Source organism: Myotis daubentonii, chromosome 11 (genome assembly GCF_963259705.1).
Source record: "Myotis daubentonii chromosome 11, mMyoDau2.1, whole genome shotgun sequence".
Lineage (NCBI taxonomy): Eukaryota > Metazoa > Chordata > Mammalia > Chiroptera > Vespertilionidae > Myotis > Myotis daubentonii.
In genome coordinates, this window is record NC_081850.1 from 14776672 (window position 1) to 14794040 (window position 17369).

Sequence of the window (17369 nt, forward strand, 5' to 3'; positions counted from 1 at the left end):
TTCCATGCCTGCGACGCTCCTCCTCCCTGCCATTGCACAACCAGCTTAGGGTAAAGAGCCCATTATCACTGCTCTTTTTGACCTCCATGAGTGTGTGCGTGCATGAAGGTATATGTATATGTGCAGGAGTGAGCTAATCCCTTCACTGGAGTCTGTCTACCCACGAAACAGGCAGCAGGGAGGTGAAGATAAATGGCCGTAGGACAGGCCTGACTTACACCTCATCGTCACAGTTCAGGGGCTTCTCCAGTCTGTAGCCCTGCGGCAGCTTCTCATAGAGCTCTGCACACGTCATCCCGCAGTAGGGGGTGCCGCCTGGAAGACAGGAAACACCGTGCCCTCAGCCCCTCCCGTGCAGAAGCCAAAGTCTTCTGCCCAGGGGCTCAGAAGCCAAGAGACTGGGAGAAGGAAGAGTGTGTCAGGGTGCACACCCAGCATGAACTTCCTCTCTGAGCACACCCACCGCAATCAAAGCTGGCTTTGGGCTACAGACGGCACCACAGTGCAAAGATCCACGTCCTACCTCACAGCGCTACTGCTTTCCAAGTCTGTCGCACACAGCACACCCATCGTATCAACAAGGTGCATCCTTTTCCTAACTGGAAGTAGTTACATTACATGATTCTTGCTTTATCTACTCTACAATAGCTCCTGTCTAATTTTAAATCTAAAAGCATACACAGTTGTAGGAAACTTGGAAAATATAGACAAGTATGAAGAAAAAAATACAATAGCTTTTATTACCCTTCTGTGTAGTCCTTCCAGTCTTTTAAAGTATAATATTTAAAACTGGGGTCATGATGAATGTGAAATTTATTTTGGGGGGCATGCACACTCTCACAGGCTATTCAGTAGCCGTCAAAATGTGATTTTTTACTCGACTAAATCATACCACCTTGACGGAAATAAACTTGGAAGAGCTCTCTGACACCTTTGCCCAAGCGGGGACAATTAACCTATAACAAAGTTCGCAGCCACCAGGTTGTTACAATTACACGTGACATCAGATATGGAGAAACATGGGACTAAAACCCACTCACACGTGGAAACCCACATGGCTCTGTTTCCAAGTGACATCTGGTGGCACCACATACAGGTGGTCCCTGTGGGGTCCACAGTGAGGGGCACTGGGAGACACACCCGGATACTCACCTAGGCTCACGATCTCCCACAGTAACACTCCGTAGGACCATCTGCAGACGGGAAATGGGAGAGAAATCATCAGCATCCTTAAAGCGCGAAAGCCGTCATCGTCTGCCCCACAGCCAGGAAGGCTGACCCTCCCTCCGAAGAGAGAGCTAAGTGTCTGCTCAGTGGGACGGGCCCGTGCACACAGCATGTGCTTCTTTCCTCCTAGGTCTGGGGGAGGATTGTAACGAAAATGGTCGGTCCGGCCGGAGCCCCACTTACTTCAGGCAAAGAGTGCAGGTGGTGCTATGGGAAGCAGGTCAAATTCTAGGCCAGACAAATTGGCGTTAAATCCCACCTCCGCCACCTGCTGCTCATGCAACCTGGGATAAGTTACTGCACCCTCAGGCCTCTTCGTATATGATTCGGAAAGTGGGGATGCCAACTTCTACCTCTGAGCTATGCAGACAGGATGTGAGATAACGCCTCAAAGGCGCCCTGCACACAGTGAGGCTACAGTAATTGCCAGCCTCCTCCTCAACTCTGGCATAAGAAAACCCCCTGAACAAGTCCCCTTAACCCTCACGGCCTTAGTTTTTCCTTCTGAAAATAGGGCATGTCGGTAAGATGGTCTAAGTCTCAATCCCACCCCTTCCTTCCATCATCAGCCTGAGCCTTGTCACTGCAGCCCACAAGAAAGGTGGTCTCCCGGGCGACCTCCTGGCCAGCCCTGACCCTCAGCAGCTATCTGGGTCTCGGGCACCAAGCTCAGTCTGGAAGTGGAGCCCCGGAGGAGGGCCGGCGAGCCCCTTGCTTCTCTGGACATCAAGCCTTGGCCACGAGGTCTGTCCTTGACCAGCAGAAGGAAACCTAAGCCTCCCTCCGTGACTTCTCCCAGACACTGCCACTCTGGCTCCATTTAGTCTATGATTTTATGTACTGAGTAGCTTTGCTCCCAGAGAGACGCGAGGCGTACTCACACGTCACTGTTGGTTGTGTAGACGCTGTAGTTGAGGGACTCGATCGCCATCCAGCGCACTGGGAGCCGCCCCTGCAGAGAACAAAGGGAGATGCACTTAGATCAGAAGGACCCTTCACGAGGCTGGCTTCCCCGAGGTGGCGCTCACTCAGGCCCAGGGAGCCCTATGTGAGCTCCAAAGACACAAGGAATGATGGCTCAGGAGCTGTTGTTTGAATATGTTCCACCTACAAGTGTGATTTCAAATTCAAAGACCTGCAAATAATTTAAGTCCTACTTACCTGCAGGGGGCCTACTGAACTAAAATGGGTGTGCATGTATGTGTGTACTTGTAGTCACTTATTCCTTTCATTTTTTTTTTCATTAATCCTCACCCAATGCTATTTTCCCCATTGATTTGTAAAGAGAGTAGGAGAGAGGGGAGAGATAGAAACATTAATGTGAGAGAGACACATTGATTGGCTGCCTTCCACACGTACCCCGACTGGGGCTGGGGATCAAACCTGCAACCCAGGTACATGCCCTTGACCACTGAGCTACACCACCCAGGGCCATTCTTTTATTCAATTTGTGGCTCTCACAGACACTCAGAGGTTTGAAAGGGGAGACGGCATAGAAACCGAGACTGAAATTGTAATGTGGGAAGGCGAAGGCGGTGCAGGAGGTGGGGGAAGAGTTTCCAGAGGAGGGGACTTGGAGCTTGGTTCTGAGATGTGTAGGTGGCTCAGGTGGGCGGGGGAGGAGAGAGCATGGCAGGCCACAAGGAGCGGGGTGCAGATGTACCACCAGCAGAGGGAAGGACCTCATGGTTTACACGGGTTTGGAGGTGGGGTGAGACACACTCACTCACCCTTTGGGGGCCTGGCCCTCTAGGCTATCCCCATTTTCTGGCTTATTGAGTCCAGTCTTGGAAAAATTAGATGTGGACTAGACATTGGGGAGTGTGACGTTTGAGTTTTATTCCTAGTTTCCTCAATTTTGCTCTGATTTGGGGCTCCCTTCCTATCCACCCAACAGGGATCCTATGCACCTATTGAGAGAGAGATACCTGTGCCAGGGATCTATCCGGGTGCTGACTGTGGCATTTCAGCCACATTCGCTGGGTGGGACAGAGTCAGAAGTCTTTTAGGGGCTCTTCCTCAGCCCCCTGACACTGGAGCAGGCGTCCTCCCAGACCACCCACCCATGAGCTCAGCACTGCCCAGGATCATGCCTGCAAGCTCAGTTCTCTCCCAGGTCTTTGTGAAGCTCTTTCTGCTCATAAATCCTGGATAGGAATTTCATACTTTGAGGCTCAGGTATGGAAGTGTCCTTTGTCGCATCTACATCTTCAGTACTCTCAACATTCCCACCTCTCTTCATAGTACACCCACCCCACCCACATCCCTACCTGCTAGTCTAGTTCTCTCCCCCCAGCAAAACTAAGGACTGGAAACAGTTCCTATATTTTCTGTTCTGTCTTTGCTTTCTCTTCCCTGGTGGCTTCTGACCTCATACCTCCTAATTACTAATTTCCTTGTGCACTTTTCATTTTTTCACCTGTTTCAGATCTGTCCACAGCTATCTGTCCCCACTGCTATCACCAAGGGTCAGGCTACCGTCACCTTTTACCAGATGGCACCATCCTCTCCCTAAGGGCCTGTTCTCCACACCACAAGCAGAGTGTTACTCTAAATGGCAAATAACAGCCACGTGGTTCCTTTCCTTAAAATTTCTCCATGTCCCTATTGTCCCAACATCCCAAATCCTTAGTTGAATCCCGAATCCTTAGCTGGAATTCAAGGTTTTTCAAGAAGACCTTATCCCTTCTTCCTCTTCCAACCTTGAATTTTTTTTTTTTATTGAGTTTTTACAGAGAGGAAAGGAGAGAGATAGAGAGTTAGAAACATTGATGAGAGAGAAACATCGACCAGCTGCCTCCTGCACACTCCCCACTGGGGATGTGCCCGCAACCCATGACCGGAATCGAACCTGGGACCTTTCAGTCCGCAGGCCGATGCTCTATCCACTGAGCCCAACCGGTTTCGGCAAACCTTGAATTTTTAACTCTCTTTTCAGCACGACACTCCAGCCATAATGAATTACCTAATCCAAAATGCCTCACACTTCCCTTTGCCTCTAGGCTTTTAGACATCCTGCACCTCCAGATCATCGAATCCATTCTCACATCTCTGCTATCTACCTAATAGCCACTGCAACACTCAGCCTCCTCCAGGAAGCCTTCCATGATTTTCTATAGGCTCACCTGGCTGTGAGTCCTCTGTGTTCCCATGGCATGTGCTTTCCTGCCCCTCGGCATGTGTTAATGATAACAGTTGTTCATTATGTGTTTACCTGTGAGCTCTTTGAAGGTGGAGACTGTGTATGACTTATTTTGCCTCCAAACTTAACACAAAGCACAAAACATTGTAGTAAAAAAAAAATCGATTATGAGGGAAAGCATATGTTAATCAATGAAAATAAAACCCATGTCACTTAGTACATTAGTTGGCAACACTTCCTATATGAGAATTACCTGGGATTTTTTTAAACACACACCCACACACACACACACACACACACACACACTGATGCAGAACAACTAAGTCAGCATATCTAAGCAGCAGGGTTCCGCATCTGTATTTTTAAAAAGCTCCCCAGCTGGTTCTAAAGTGCAAGTTGAAAATCTGACCTAAATGGGCCAGAGAAAGTAGCCACTCTGCCCTCCAGTGGTGTCTTTCTACATTGCACCCTTCTTGCAAGGACCTTGCCAGCCTCTCCAATCCCTTCTCCTTTCGGCTGCTTCCTTCCTCCACAGACCCCATGCCACCAGGGAACACTGCCCTGCCATTAGGAAATAGAGTTAAGCCCCCAAAAGTGCTCTGTTCCTTTAAGAATTCCTCTAACCCCCCCCCCCCCCAAGACTACACAAATCCTCGCTTTTTAAGAAATGCCAAGCAAACCAGCAATCGCCTGGGACATCTGAGAGCATCCAAATAAAGTGAGTAGGTTGTGGGATAACTTGTACTCATCCCTCCACCCCTCATCTAGGGACCACGGCACCCAAATGCAGGAGCAAAGTGAGGAAAGGGATTCTGTGAGGGAGACGGAGACTTCCAAGTGGCACAGGATGGGGAGGGGGAAAGTGGAGCAGTGGGTGGTGGGTCCTGCTACCTTAGAGACAAGCCCAGCAGAGAAACATCTGCTTTGAGAGGGACAAATTCTGAAAAGCTTAGGGAGCTACCCCTCAGGGAGGCACCTGTGGCTTCAGAAGGTGACAGGTTGGGTGGTGTCTCTAAGGGACCCCACTTCAAACCCCGAACAAGAAAGGGAGTGGAAAGGTCCGAAGTGGCTCCGTTCACTGTGACTGTAACTGTGAAAACATGGATGCTTGTGGGAGGCAATAAGTAAAAAATAGAAAAAAAGTGTCACGGTGGTGAACTACAGGCCATTTCCTTTTCAAAGCATTCTTGAATCTTGTTTCTGTGTTATCTTGTCAGCCACTAAAATAAGCGCATTGAAAAGAAAGGAAGCCTGCGTTGGAGGATAAACTCTGAAACCTGAGCCTGGTGGAGGCAACTGGGGAGCCCCAAAGTACAAACAGCCTCTGTATCACAGGAAAACTGGAGCCGTCCCAGGAGCGCCAAGCCCAGGCAGTGCTCATCAGGCCTGGAAAAGGGAGAGCTAGCCACTGAGTGACCCCGCAAGCACATGCAAGGACAACAGGAACTGTCACCCTGAGCCCTGCAGCCCAGCCTCAGGGGAAGCAGGGGTGGTGGCATGCTGCTGGGGAGACTGCTGAGCCTCCCTGAAGACAGCAGAATGCTCTTCAGTTACTTTCTGAGCCTCTCCCAGCTAAGATTCAAGATTCTCTTCAGGCACTCCCCAAGCCAGTGTGTCTGCCCCTGTGCCAGTCAGGGCCAGCCACAGGAGGGGGCTTATCTGGAGAACAAAGAAATCTCCACAGGCCTTCATGGAGAGCCCAGCCCTAAGCCAGGCCCTCAGCAGCCGGGGAGCCATATTCTTCATCAGCGGGTGCTCCCTTGATGCGTAAGCTCCCTTTCTACTTTCCCCCACCTTGTTTCAGTAAACCCCCTTTGAATCTTTCTCCTTCTACCCTGATTTCTATCCTGGGGGGTGAGATGGGGGTCAAAAACCCCCTCACCGAAAACACTGGCACAGTACGAATACCCAGGGATGTGGCATTTCCAGGGCTTTCTGATTCCAGGGTGGGCAACAAAAGCAGAATGAGGTCCAACTTCTCACTTCTGCTAACACTGTGGTTAGGTTTTCCCGGGATCGGACACAAGATAATTATTACTGTTTGAGAGAATGTGTCTCATTAGGTCAGTGGTCGTCAAGCTGCAGCTCGGCAAACTGCGGCTCGCGAGCCACATGCGGCTCTTTGGCCCCTTGAGTGTGGCTCTTCCACAAAATACTTCTGCGCATGGTCCACGAAGTTTCAATTGCACTGTACATGCACGCCTGCACAAGGTATTTTGTGGAAGAGCCATACTCAAGGGGCCAAAGAGCCACATGTGGCTTGAGAGCCGCGGTTTGCCAACCACGGCTGATTAGGTGAACATGGATTTGATTGATTTGGGTTTGAAGGGGGTGTGGGGAACTTTTTGCAAAGAGGGGAATCTGTGGGCCTTTGGAAGTCCTGAGTTTCTCCCGGGGGCTCTGTGTGATTTAGGAACCTCGTTAATTGACCTTCCTTATATTTGGAAAATATGCTCAGTGTCTTTTTTGCCCCTCTCATGTTTGCTGTGCGTGGAAGAAGATTATGGGAGCTCCTCGAACAGGGTCTGGCCGGATCCAGAGCTGAGCCCTACACCGTGAGGCTCATGTGAGTGAGGGCCCAGCCATCTGTGCTAGTGGCTTTTTTGCTGGTAGTTTGGATCCTCCAGTGATGTTAGGAATCAAATCTTAGAAAGGATGTTTGCGGGGCCAGGGGCGTATCTCCTGGGTCCACAGTAAACGCCTCTGTCACCGCAGAGCAGTGGTCTTAGAGCAGCAACGTCAGGGTGGGAAGGCGCCTTGGGAAGGGCGTTAGTGAGTCTGTTTGGAACTCACCATCGTCTTTTTCACATAAACTTCTTGACCTCGGGACAATCCAAAATCGGCTATTTTGGCTACATAGTTTTCACCAACTAAGATGTTCCTGGCAGCCAGATCCCTGTGGATAAACTGAAATTTCAAAAAACGTCATGTATTTCCAGCATCATCTTTGCTTTTTCAAGTCATGTTGTTAGTACCATGCCCTGGGGGCCAGCACTTTGGGAACTAGCGATGAGAGGTTAGGATGAAAATGGGTTTTTAAATGTCACCAGAATCCAGTTCCCTTGAAGTTGCTCCCTAAAGCCCTCAGTGGATTCCACCAAATCTTGGGAGACGTATTTTGGGGGGGGGGGGGGGGAACCAGGTCATTAAATCTCCCTGTTGCCATGTAAGCCCTCTGCTATGAGCATTATTTGGGCTAAGACGGGTTAAGGAACTTCACCGAATACATATGGTGATATTCACTAGATAAATATATTGCCCGTGCTATAAATAAATAGATGGAATATTAACAAGGAGACTAAAATTAGGGAGATTGTAAGAGGAGTTAGAGAAGAGAGGTTGACTGGGGAAAAATGTATAAATTTAAACTGATTCTAGAGGGCATTTCCAAGGAAAGATATCCCAAGCAAGGTTCCTCGTGACAAACCTGTTTTTGGCTCAAGTAGTCCATGCCCCGGGCCACATCTGCGGCGAAGTGGAGCAGCTGCTGGGAGGACAGCGTGGAGGCGGTGCTGTTGGCGATGGCGAAGGCCGGGTCAGTCTCCAGCACGCGGCTCTTGCGCAGGAAGTCCAGGAGGTTGCCGTGGGGGGCATACTCGATGGCCAGGTACAGGTAGCCTGTGGGGAAAGGGAGAAGGGAAGTCCATTACCAGGGGGCCTAAAAAGCTCGAAATTTCTGAGATGTGCTATGGCCCTCGGAAGTTGCTTCTGAAACTTGTCATCTACAAGTAACATATCTAGTGGGACCAACCTCAGTACTGCTGGGACAGCAGGACGAGAAGCGATACCTCCTGCCATACGTGAAGAGTGCCTAGGAGACCAAGGTGCCCCTCTTCCCGCCCCTCCACTTTCCCACCAAACGAGGACTAACATGGCAGCTTCCTGAACGCTTCCACCTACTCAGTAGTAACAGTCTCAGGAAATCAAAGCATTTGTTTCCAGGGCATGTAAGGCAGCCAGTCCACATCATCTTTTTTTGTTTATTTTTTGTCAATCCTCACCCAAGGATATTTTTTCATTGATTTTTTTTATTAGAGAGAATGAGAGGGGTAAAGGTGGGGAGTGGGGGAGGAAGGGAGGGAGGGAGGGAGGGATGGAGAGAGAGAGAGAGAGAGAGAAATGTGAGACATTCACATCTATTGGTTGTCTTCCCCACACACCCCAACCAGGGATGGGGGTTGAGCCTGCAACTGAGGTACGTGCCTTGACTGGAATCAAACCTGGAACTCTTCAGTTTGCAGGCCAACACTCTATCCACTGAGCCAAACCGGCTAGGGCCACTTCATCTTTTATTTTTTTATTCAATACTGGTTGAGAACCTAATATGAGCCAGCCATGCTATTTCAGTGTGTCTCTACTACTCTTGAGGTTATTTAGAAAAACAAATAAAGACAATCAAACAGTGATTAAATATCCACAGCAGAAGCACCCACAGCTAGTAGCTTACTCTCCCCAACCTTCTGCTCCTGCTTAAAACCCACACCAAGTCCCCTTACTGCCAGACACCGGGCCGCAGAGCCCAGTGTCAGAGGTTGCATTTTGCTTGAAGAGACCAGAAGAAAACAGAAATAAAACAATGGTTTTTAGAACACATTATGGTCCATTGTCTTATTTTTTATTTAATTGGTTATTTTTCTTTTAATAAAAAACAATATTTTTTGATAAAACATTGATCTTCAGAGCCAGTGAAAAATAGAGTGGTTTTACTATCTTTTTAGGGCTAATATCTTTGATATAACTAAATTTAAAATGTGGAATGATTTTGAACTTAAAAGGTATTCTAAGAAATTAAATTTCTGGCCAAAATAAAAAAATTTTCTAGCACTGAATCCTGTTGACTGTAAGGAAAGGTATACATAGTTCCTGGTATGAATATGCTTTCTCACTTCTTTACTGAAATATAAACCTTAAGAACCAATCAATTACACCCTAATGCAGGGGGGAGGAACCTTTTTTCTGCCAAGGGCCATTTGCATATTTATAACATCATTCACGGACCATACGAAATTATCTATTTAAAAATTAGCCTGCTGCATTTGGTCAAACATTTAATTAATTCACCCTCAATGCCTTGGCAGGGCCAGACCAAATGATTCCGTGGGCCTTATACGGCCCGAGGGCCGGACATTCCCCACCCTTGTCGTAATGTGACAACAGAGCAAAATTGAAAAAGATATATTTTTCTGTTGTTGGTTATTTTTTTTTTAACTTTCATTTACTGTTGCCCATGCTGATGACTGTTTTCAGGAAGTGGCTCAAAAATAAATGTCATTACTCCATTCTCTAACGTAAGGGACATGCTCTGACTTTCAGAATGACACCCTATTAGATTGCAGAGTGATGTATTGTCTGCCTCACCAGTATTTTTAGTTTAATAAATTGAGGAAAAGGAAATAGTCTCTTTTCCATTGTTGGTTTTGTGCTGCAAAGTCAACAAGAGGTTGTCAACTTTGTAAATAATTACTCTGTGGAGCTTTTTTGTAGGAGAAAACTTTTCCACGAGAAACTGAGTGTAAGCATAGATTCCGAACCACCAACCCAGGTGGCATGCAGAGGTGTCTCTCAATAAACATTTAAATTACTAATATATGACATACTCGACAGAAGCGCTCAGTAAATACATGAATCAATAATGTAGGTTGAACTTGAAGAGTATGTGCAACATAGGGTAGTTGTCAAGCTCTGATGTCATTGTACAGGAAATTGTACAAGTTGAGAAAATAATAAAGCTCATTATTATGATGATTATTTGCCCTAAGTATTATCAAATGCTTACATAGTACAGATTGTTGGCATTCATGGGTTTGACATCCAGAACCTCAGCTGCATGGGATTGGTAGGAAATGAGAAGATAGTTAACCAGAACCAAGGCCTTCGCTCTGCCTAGGACTGAGAGCTGCGGCAGAGATAGCTGAGCAAACTTCTGGATGAGAGAGCACAGGGCGTGTGGGAGCCAGGGATGCCTTTGGGTGGAAAAGACTGAACCACACCAGAGGGCAAATGACCCCGCCTTCGCTCCTACCTCCAAAGAGATGCCAAACCTCGGCCCAGTCTAAAAAAGGGCTAGTCATTCAGATTGAAACTGTAACTTAAGGTTATTCTCTTTCCTAATTCCAATGTGGAATTTGCCTGTTTAAAAAAAAAAAAAAAAAAAGCCTGTCAGGAAAGACAGGAAAGAGCATCTCACCACGATGTTCACACGCTCCCAGGAGATTGATGATGTTCGGGTGGTGTCCCAGTTTACAGAGGACCTCCAGTTCTCCCGCGAAGTCCCTGTGGTCATCTTTGGAGGCATATTCTGGGAAGGAGGTCAAGAGTTAGGGTCCCTGTCCGTCATTCCTCTTCAGAAACAACTGGCCCCTCCTCCTCCCTGCGGCCCTCGAGCGCACTCGGCCACCAATAGATGTAGAAAACCGCGGAGAAATCAGAGATGGTGCGAAGGAAGAGTAGTGTCGCTGCTGACACTTGGGGCTGGTACTGGTGTTGTAGGCGCTGTCCCGCGCATAGTAGGATGTCTCGCAGCATGTCTAGCCTCTACTCACTAGATACCAGTATCCCAACCAAAAATGTACCCAGGCATTGCCAACTGCCTCCCAGGGGGAACATCAGCTCTGGTTGAGACTCACTGCACTAACATGTTCTTGTTCGTTATTTGCTGTCAGATGCCCAGGGAGAGGCCTCAGCGGGGATGGAGTTGCCTCCACTTCTGGACTCCAGCTCTTCCAGCTCCAGCTCCACCCCGAGGCAGACGTGCCGAGGGAGGCATAGGGCCACGTTTCATTGAAACGTCACCAATAACGCACACACTTCACTTTGCTCATGATTTTAACTGCTTTTCCACAAGCCAGACCTGCGCAAAAACTCAAATCCCAATGACTTTTTGATAGAAGCTGCTTGGTAGGATAGAAGCTGACTTCCATTCATCTCTTGTCGCCCTGTCTCTCCACTGGCACCTGGAGCAGAGGGGGCATCACCAGGCACCAGCAGGCTGGGCGGAAGGCCCATGGATCGATGCCCAAGCAGATCAGCCTCGAGTCGGTGACAGTGTGCGGTCAGTGCGTTTAGAGAAAGAGCAGGGTGCTGGTGTCTGTGTGCATGAAAATGACGGCCTTGTGTCGTTTGGGCTAAGGATCCTGTGAGACTAACGAGCAGGCGATCCCTGTCCACATACACCACAGCAGCCCGTGGGCCGGTGCCTTGGGAGCATTTCAGATGTGACATTCTTTATAGGGAGGGTGTCCCCCGTTTGGACGTGTCACCTCCCTGCAGAAATTGCACATCCTGGGGCTATTAAGCTATTTCACCTCTTCACACGGGCATGACGTAGACAGTTAGGCTCAGGTCAGACCCCAACAAAACTGATTTTACAAGGTCCTGTACCCTCTCTCCCTCACTATCCTTACTGCTCCCCAAACTCCCTGTGACTAAGGCAGCAAAACAAAAAAGGGATTCCAGGCTGCTAAGCAGGTGTAGGTGTGTGTGTGTGTGTGTGTGTGTGCGTGTGTGTGTGTGCGCGCGCGCACGCACATGTGCACTGAAACATTACTTTCTGTAAGCATAGTTAATATTTTGCATATTTGGTTTTGTTTTCTTTTTTTAAAATATATTTTTATTGATTTTTAGAGAGGAAGGAAGAGGGAGAGAGACATAGAAACATCAATGATAGGAGGGAATCACTGATCGGCTGCCTCCTGCATGCCCCTCACTAGAGACCGAGCCCACAACCCGGGCATGTGCTCTCATGGCCCAAGGAACCAAGACAGTGTGTTTAAATAGCTCATCTTCACGTTTACATCCTGACCCTATCACGGGCTGACCTCAAAGGAAACCTCACCTCCAGTTGCTCGGAACAGCTGCCCCTGACATGGTGCCAATGTTTTGCTTAAAGAATGCAAGACCACAGAGGGAAGCTGCGACAGGAAGCCCAGCTTTCTCCCCACCCTGCTGAAGTGCTGACTCGACCTGGCCACGCACTGACCTTTCATCCTCTTGATGGCAGCGTCCATCCGCAACCCGTCCTTCTTGATCCGCGCCTTGAGAACCTGGCCAAAGTTCCCCTCCCCGATCACATCTTGAAACTTGATGTCATTCCAGTCGAGCACTGGGTAAATGGTGGGGTCCGGGTTGTTCTTGGCCTTCCTGTTCAGGGCCAGGGTTCCTGAGTTGAACTGCACAGCTGGCTCTTCCCTCTGGAAAGATATTGTTTTCATGGTGTCATGTCAGGGTTTTTTTAAAAATAATTCTAAGGTTGTAGCCACACCAGGTAAACAAAGAAATCTGATGCTAGAATGGAGGTGGAAATGGGTGTTACCTAACAAACCCATTTTGGTGAGCTGGCTGTCCACAGAGCAGCCTGGGCACAACTCCAGGCCTCGGTGGGGAAGCATGCCACAGCCGATTAGCAATGCCTGCACGGAAGCATGCGACAGCTGATTAACCATGTCTGCACAGAGCGAGGGAAGCCGAGTAACAGTCTGTCTGCCATGGCATGGCACATCCCCGAGCTATCAACACCTGAGTAGGTACACTCATTACACTCTGCTGTGGGATGAGCAAGTGCTCAGTCCTGACTTGGAAAACAACTCAAAGATTCTCTCTGGGGCAGTCACAGGACATGGAGAGCCTTCCTAGCATCACCTTGGTCCATTCTGGGTCCTCCCTCCCTTCATCCCTCCCTTCCTCTCTCCCATTTGTCTTAAAGCTTAGAATCTCCCAGGCCCACGGTGGAGCAGACTGGCTGCAGGGTGACTGAGGCCGAGAGCAAAGCCCAACACAGGGCTCCTTTTCTCCGAGTTTCAGTAGTTGCTCACGGCGTCGTGATGCTCCAGCAGCGCCATCCCCCTTGCTGGTCCTGCCTCCCCAGTGACAGCCTGAGTTGAGCGACTCCGAGTCGGATCACGCAGCTCCTCTGTCCCCCACCGAGTGGAATCTCGGGATATGAGCACAGCAAGGTACACCTCACTGGGAACGCGCCATTGCACTCAAGGGGTCATGTACAGAATCATCAAAGTTGGGTGCAAATTAACCTTACAGGGCCTCAAACCACAATCTAGAGTGACGCTCAGGCTGTGGCATCCCAAAGGACTCCAACGCATGCCTGCTGGTGAAGCGCGACTTTGTAGACCTTCGCTACTACTGGTCAAAATTTCTAGATGAAGGAGAGGCCGTGCCACGGGCCTGCACTGTGACTGCAGACCGAAGGGTACGCGGGAGTAGAAAGGCACACGTGTACATCATCCTTACATACATGAGGCGCGGTGGGATTGAGGAAGATACCTGACGTAGAAAATGGGAACTGGAAGTGGAAAAGTGTGGGGAAAACCTGTCACACTGAGGTCTGCTTGCCCTCAGGTCCTTCCTTACCAAAGGTGTCCAGTTCTTTATATTGCATTACTCTCTCCGGTGACTTATCCCTCGGATGATCATACATCTGATGTTGGCAAGGTGACAGTCCTGCCTTAGGCCTGGTATCCTGCTTAAGTATTAAGAGCAACCTCTTTTGCTCTCAAAATTGTCCCCTTTTGGACAGGAAACCCTATGGTTGTGCGATCCTCTCCCATTCAATAATGGAAGCCAAAGAGGAGGCGAGACTCGCCTCAGGGATGCGTGTACAAGAAAAGTGCCTGGCGCACGTGTGTGAAGTGAAGGGTCTGCACGTGTGTGGCCCTGCGCTGGCGAGCTGGTGGGAAGGAGACACTACCACGTTTTGGAAGGCTTGGGCCATCCTCCTCTGGACGGTCGCCCTCTTCAGCTGCAGCATGACAAGGAAGGCCAAGAGCACCGTGAGGCAGGTCATGCCCGCCGAGCCCAGGATGGCGGTGAGCAGCATCTTCCCGCCGCCGAGCTCCGCTGGCGCTGTGGGGGACACAGGAACGCAGCGGGGTTAGTGCAGACAGAGAGCGGCCCAGCCACCTGGGGAGGAGTCGCGGTGGAATGAGACTCTAAGCAGCGGTTCTCAACCTGGGGGTCGAACGACCCTTTCACGGGGGTCGCCTAAGACCATCGGAAAACACATATATAATTACATACTGTGTTTGTGATTCATCACTATGCTTTCATTATGTTCAATTTGTAACCATGAAATTGGGGGGCACCACACCATGAGGAACTGTATTAAAGGGTCGCGGCACTAGGAAGGGTGAGAACCACTGCTCTAAGCCAACGAAGTGCTATGTGACCTAGGGCTACTCATTTATTTTCGGAAACTCGGTGGAGATGAGTCTGATTCATGGGGTTGTCTTAAGATCCTTATAAAAAAAAGTGCAAAAGTGTTTTTTAAATGGCAATGTACTACTCATCATTAGTCGTCATTTGTTCGAGTTTTACTTGCGAGTGGAGGCCCAGCTGATGCGCATGGTCAAACAGCAGTGAGAATGGCTGACTAGATGCGTGACTTTGGAAAGGGACTAACCTCCCCGCACATTCTCCCCCATTCGGAAAAGCTTCAAGATGCTACGAGCTTAGAGTCGGTAATAAGATACCTTGTTGTGATTTTTTTTCTTGTTTTAAAAAGTGGGTGGAGAAAACCTGAAGGTACCAATGGGAGAAGAAAGGAAAGGAGGAAGAAAGGAACAAGGGAGGGAGGGAAGAGAAAAACTATTAAACTTAGGGCTCAAGTCAAAATAAACTATTAAAGACTAAGGTCTAATCCTGCCACTTCTGTCCCTTATTTAAATTCAAACAAAATTAAATTCCATGTATTTTTCTGAAAAATAGCATGTAGAGCATGCCCCATCTTCTTACAAGATTCTTTTGCAATCATATAACTTTCCTTCTATCTCTGTGCATGTGTGTAAAGAAATGTCCAGAATGGAGGGGTGAGGGGTGTTTGTTATGCCTTGTTTAATTTTTCTGCTTGTATTTTATGCATAGCTTGTATGCATTTTACTAAAACACAAGCAGCTATAAAAATTATGCATTTGTTAAGGATGTGACCGGAAAACTGTAATTTTCTATAGTTGATAGATTCATCATTCCTCTGACATTTCAAAAATGTTCCAGAGAATCAGCATTGAAAACACAGCCTGTTTGATCTTATTTTTTAAGCCCTAAGTAACCCTGAAGAAAGCAAGAAGGGTTTAGTGCTATAAGATTTTCTGTAAAAATAAACTCTATTCCAAATGCTAAATTTTCAGCAATCACCATTCCTTCTATCTCAGTCTCTTTGCGCGTGTCACAAATACAGAGAACTAGGAAGTGTGATTTCCGATAAACTGCAAAGGGGAGGCGTCCACACGCTGTGCCTCCGCCCCCCCCCCCCCCCTTTGTTCACATAATTACATTCACAGGCTTTATCCGTCACAACCCCTGGGACTCTGAGGGATCTCTCGATCTCAAAGAGCTCAGTCTCTCTGGGCGAAGGGTTAGTGGCAGACGGGTAGGCATAATAACCTGATCCAAAAAGTAGGAGAAAATTCAGAATGGCATAGTGTCACCCAGGCTAAAAGAGCAGTTCATTTTGAGAAAGAATGGAGTGTGGTTCTCGGAGCCTCCCGCAGCCATCACCTCACAGTTCTGCCTTCACTAACAGGTTCTACAGTCTTCTTCAAGGTCACATTCCTCAGAGCTTCTGCTGCTAGATGCGGAATGCTGATAGGCTAATACAGTCTAAGGTTTAATAAGAGGCAATGGAGCAGCAGGGGAGTCTTCCCAGGGGGCACTGTCACTTAAAGGACCTATCTAGAGATAGGGAAGCCTATTAGGACAAATGAATCATGCCCCACGACACAAATATGGGCTAAATAGCTTAAGACAGTGGAGCTCTCTGATCCTCTTCCAAAATAATTCTCGATCCTATCCACTCTACCAACCTTGAGACTTGGAGAGAGTTGTCAGCTCATGCGAAGAGGTTGGGTTGCTTGACCCTATGTTGTTCTCTGCAAAAATGTCCACCTGGTAAGGTGTTTGGGGCTCCAGGCCCTTGAGCTGATAGCGGGTGATGGTGACATTCTTGATCTTCACATCGATGTGCTGGTCTTCATTCTTGCCCCGAACCTTGTAACGGATGATAATAGAAGAAATAGAATAGCCGTCCACGACTGTCCAAGAAATCATGGCTGAAGAGTCTGTGATGTTGGAAATCTTGATGTTTTCGGGTTGAGGAGGGAGAACTAGAAATTTAAAAAATAAAAATAATAATAATATTTCACTTAAATACCATCTCTTAGATTACTATGTTTTGAGAGTTAGTTAATGTCAGCTCATAAACTGAGAATGGCTAAGAGGTGTTTTCTCAGAAGGTAAGTCCAAACAATTGGTAGTGGACACCATGCAGATTTGACGGAGTAACACAACATGGGAAAATAACCAAACATATATCGCATGTTCATCGTCCTTACACTAAATTAAGGCCTCGGAAATTCTGTTAATCCAGAAATCTATATTATACTGTTCTTGATTCTGGGGAGAACGGAAAGATTACGAGAGCTGGCATTTATATAGGCTCTTCAACATAGTCACTCATTTTATCTTCACAACATTCTTACCATAAGTGTTGAGGCCCAGAGAGGTTAAGTGACTTGGCGAAGGTCACACAGCTATTAAGGAGAAGAAATAGGATTGATGCCATAGTCTATAACCAGCCACTGTCCCATAGGATCCGTCCTTGCCCTAATGCATTTAGGGAGCAGCAGCAAGTCAGTGTACACATAAGACAATGTATTAAGCACTTTGTAAACAAACTGCAATTGAGATGTGGGGGAAAGAGATAGACTGTTCCATTAGGGTCCTAGGAGGATGCGAGAGAGACTCTGAGGTTGTCCAGATGTGAAGATGACATGCAGAGTCCTTCCTGCAGGCCCACTCCAGCTCCTTTCAGACAAAGACAAGCACAGGCCAGAAGGGAACTCTGTGACTCTTCGAAGCCTGAAACTCTCTGAGGCAAGGAAAGAAGGTCTTGCCCTTGATATTAACTGTGCCTTCGGCTGTTTACAAGGTGCTTCCGTGTGCAGGCGCTCCCTCGACCCTAAAACCACACAGGCAGGTAGGTAACTGTAGGGCG

At 48.1% G+C, this 17369-nt stretch overlaps 1 protein-coding gene across 2 annotated transcripts in view; it reads right to left on the bottom strand.

Annotated features, from left to right (window-relative positions):
• Positions 1 to 17369, bottom strand: part of TEK (TEK receptor tyrosine kinase) — a 111056-nt gene that overhangs the window by 4482 nt on the left and 89205 nt on the right. Inside the window, exons 13-21 of one of the 2 annotated variants that reach the window (XM_059656515.1) lie at positions 16180 to 16479; positions 14073 to 14224; positions 12348 to 12558; positions 10557 to 10667; positions 7797 to 7987; positions 7163 to 7276; positions 2109 to 2179; positions 1153 to 1193; positions 219 to 315 (exon numbers count right to left, since the gene is read on the bottom strand). In XM_059656515.1, coding sequence (XP_059512498.1) covers positions 219 to 315; positions 1153 to 1193; positions 2109 to 2179; positions 7163 to 7276; positions 7797 to 7987; positions 10557 to 10667; positions 12348 to 12558; positions 14073 to 14224; positions 16180 to 16479 — 1288 coding nt within the window. Of the gene's footprint in view, positions 1 to 218; positions 316 to 1152; positions 1194 to 2108; positions 2180 to 7162; positions 7277 to 7796; positions 7988 to 10556; positions 10668 to 12347; positions 12559 to 14069; positions 14225 to 16179; positions 16480 to 17369 lie in introns of both variants that reach the window. The other variant, XM_059656514.1, reaches the window with a different exon arrangement.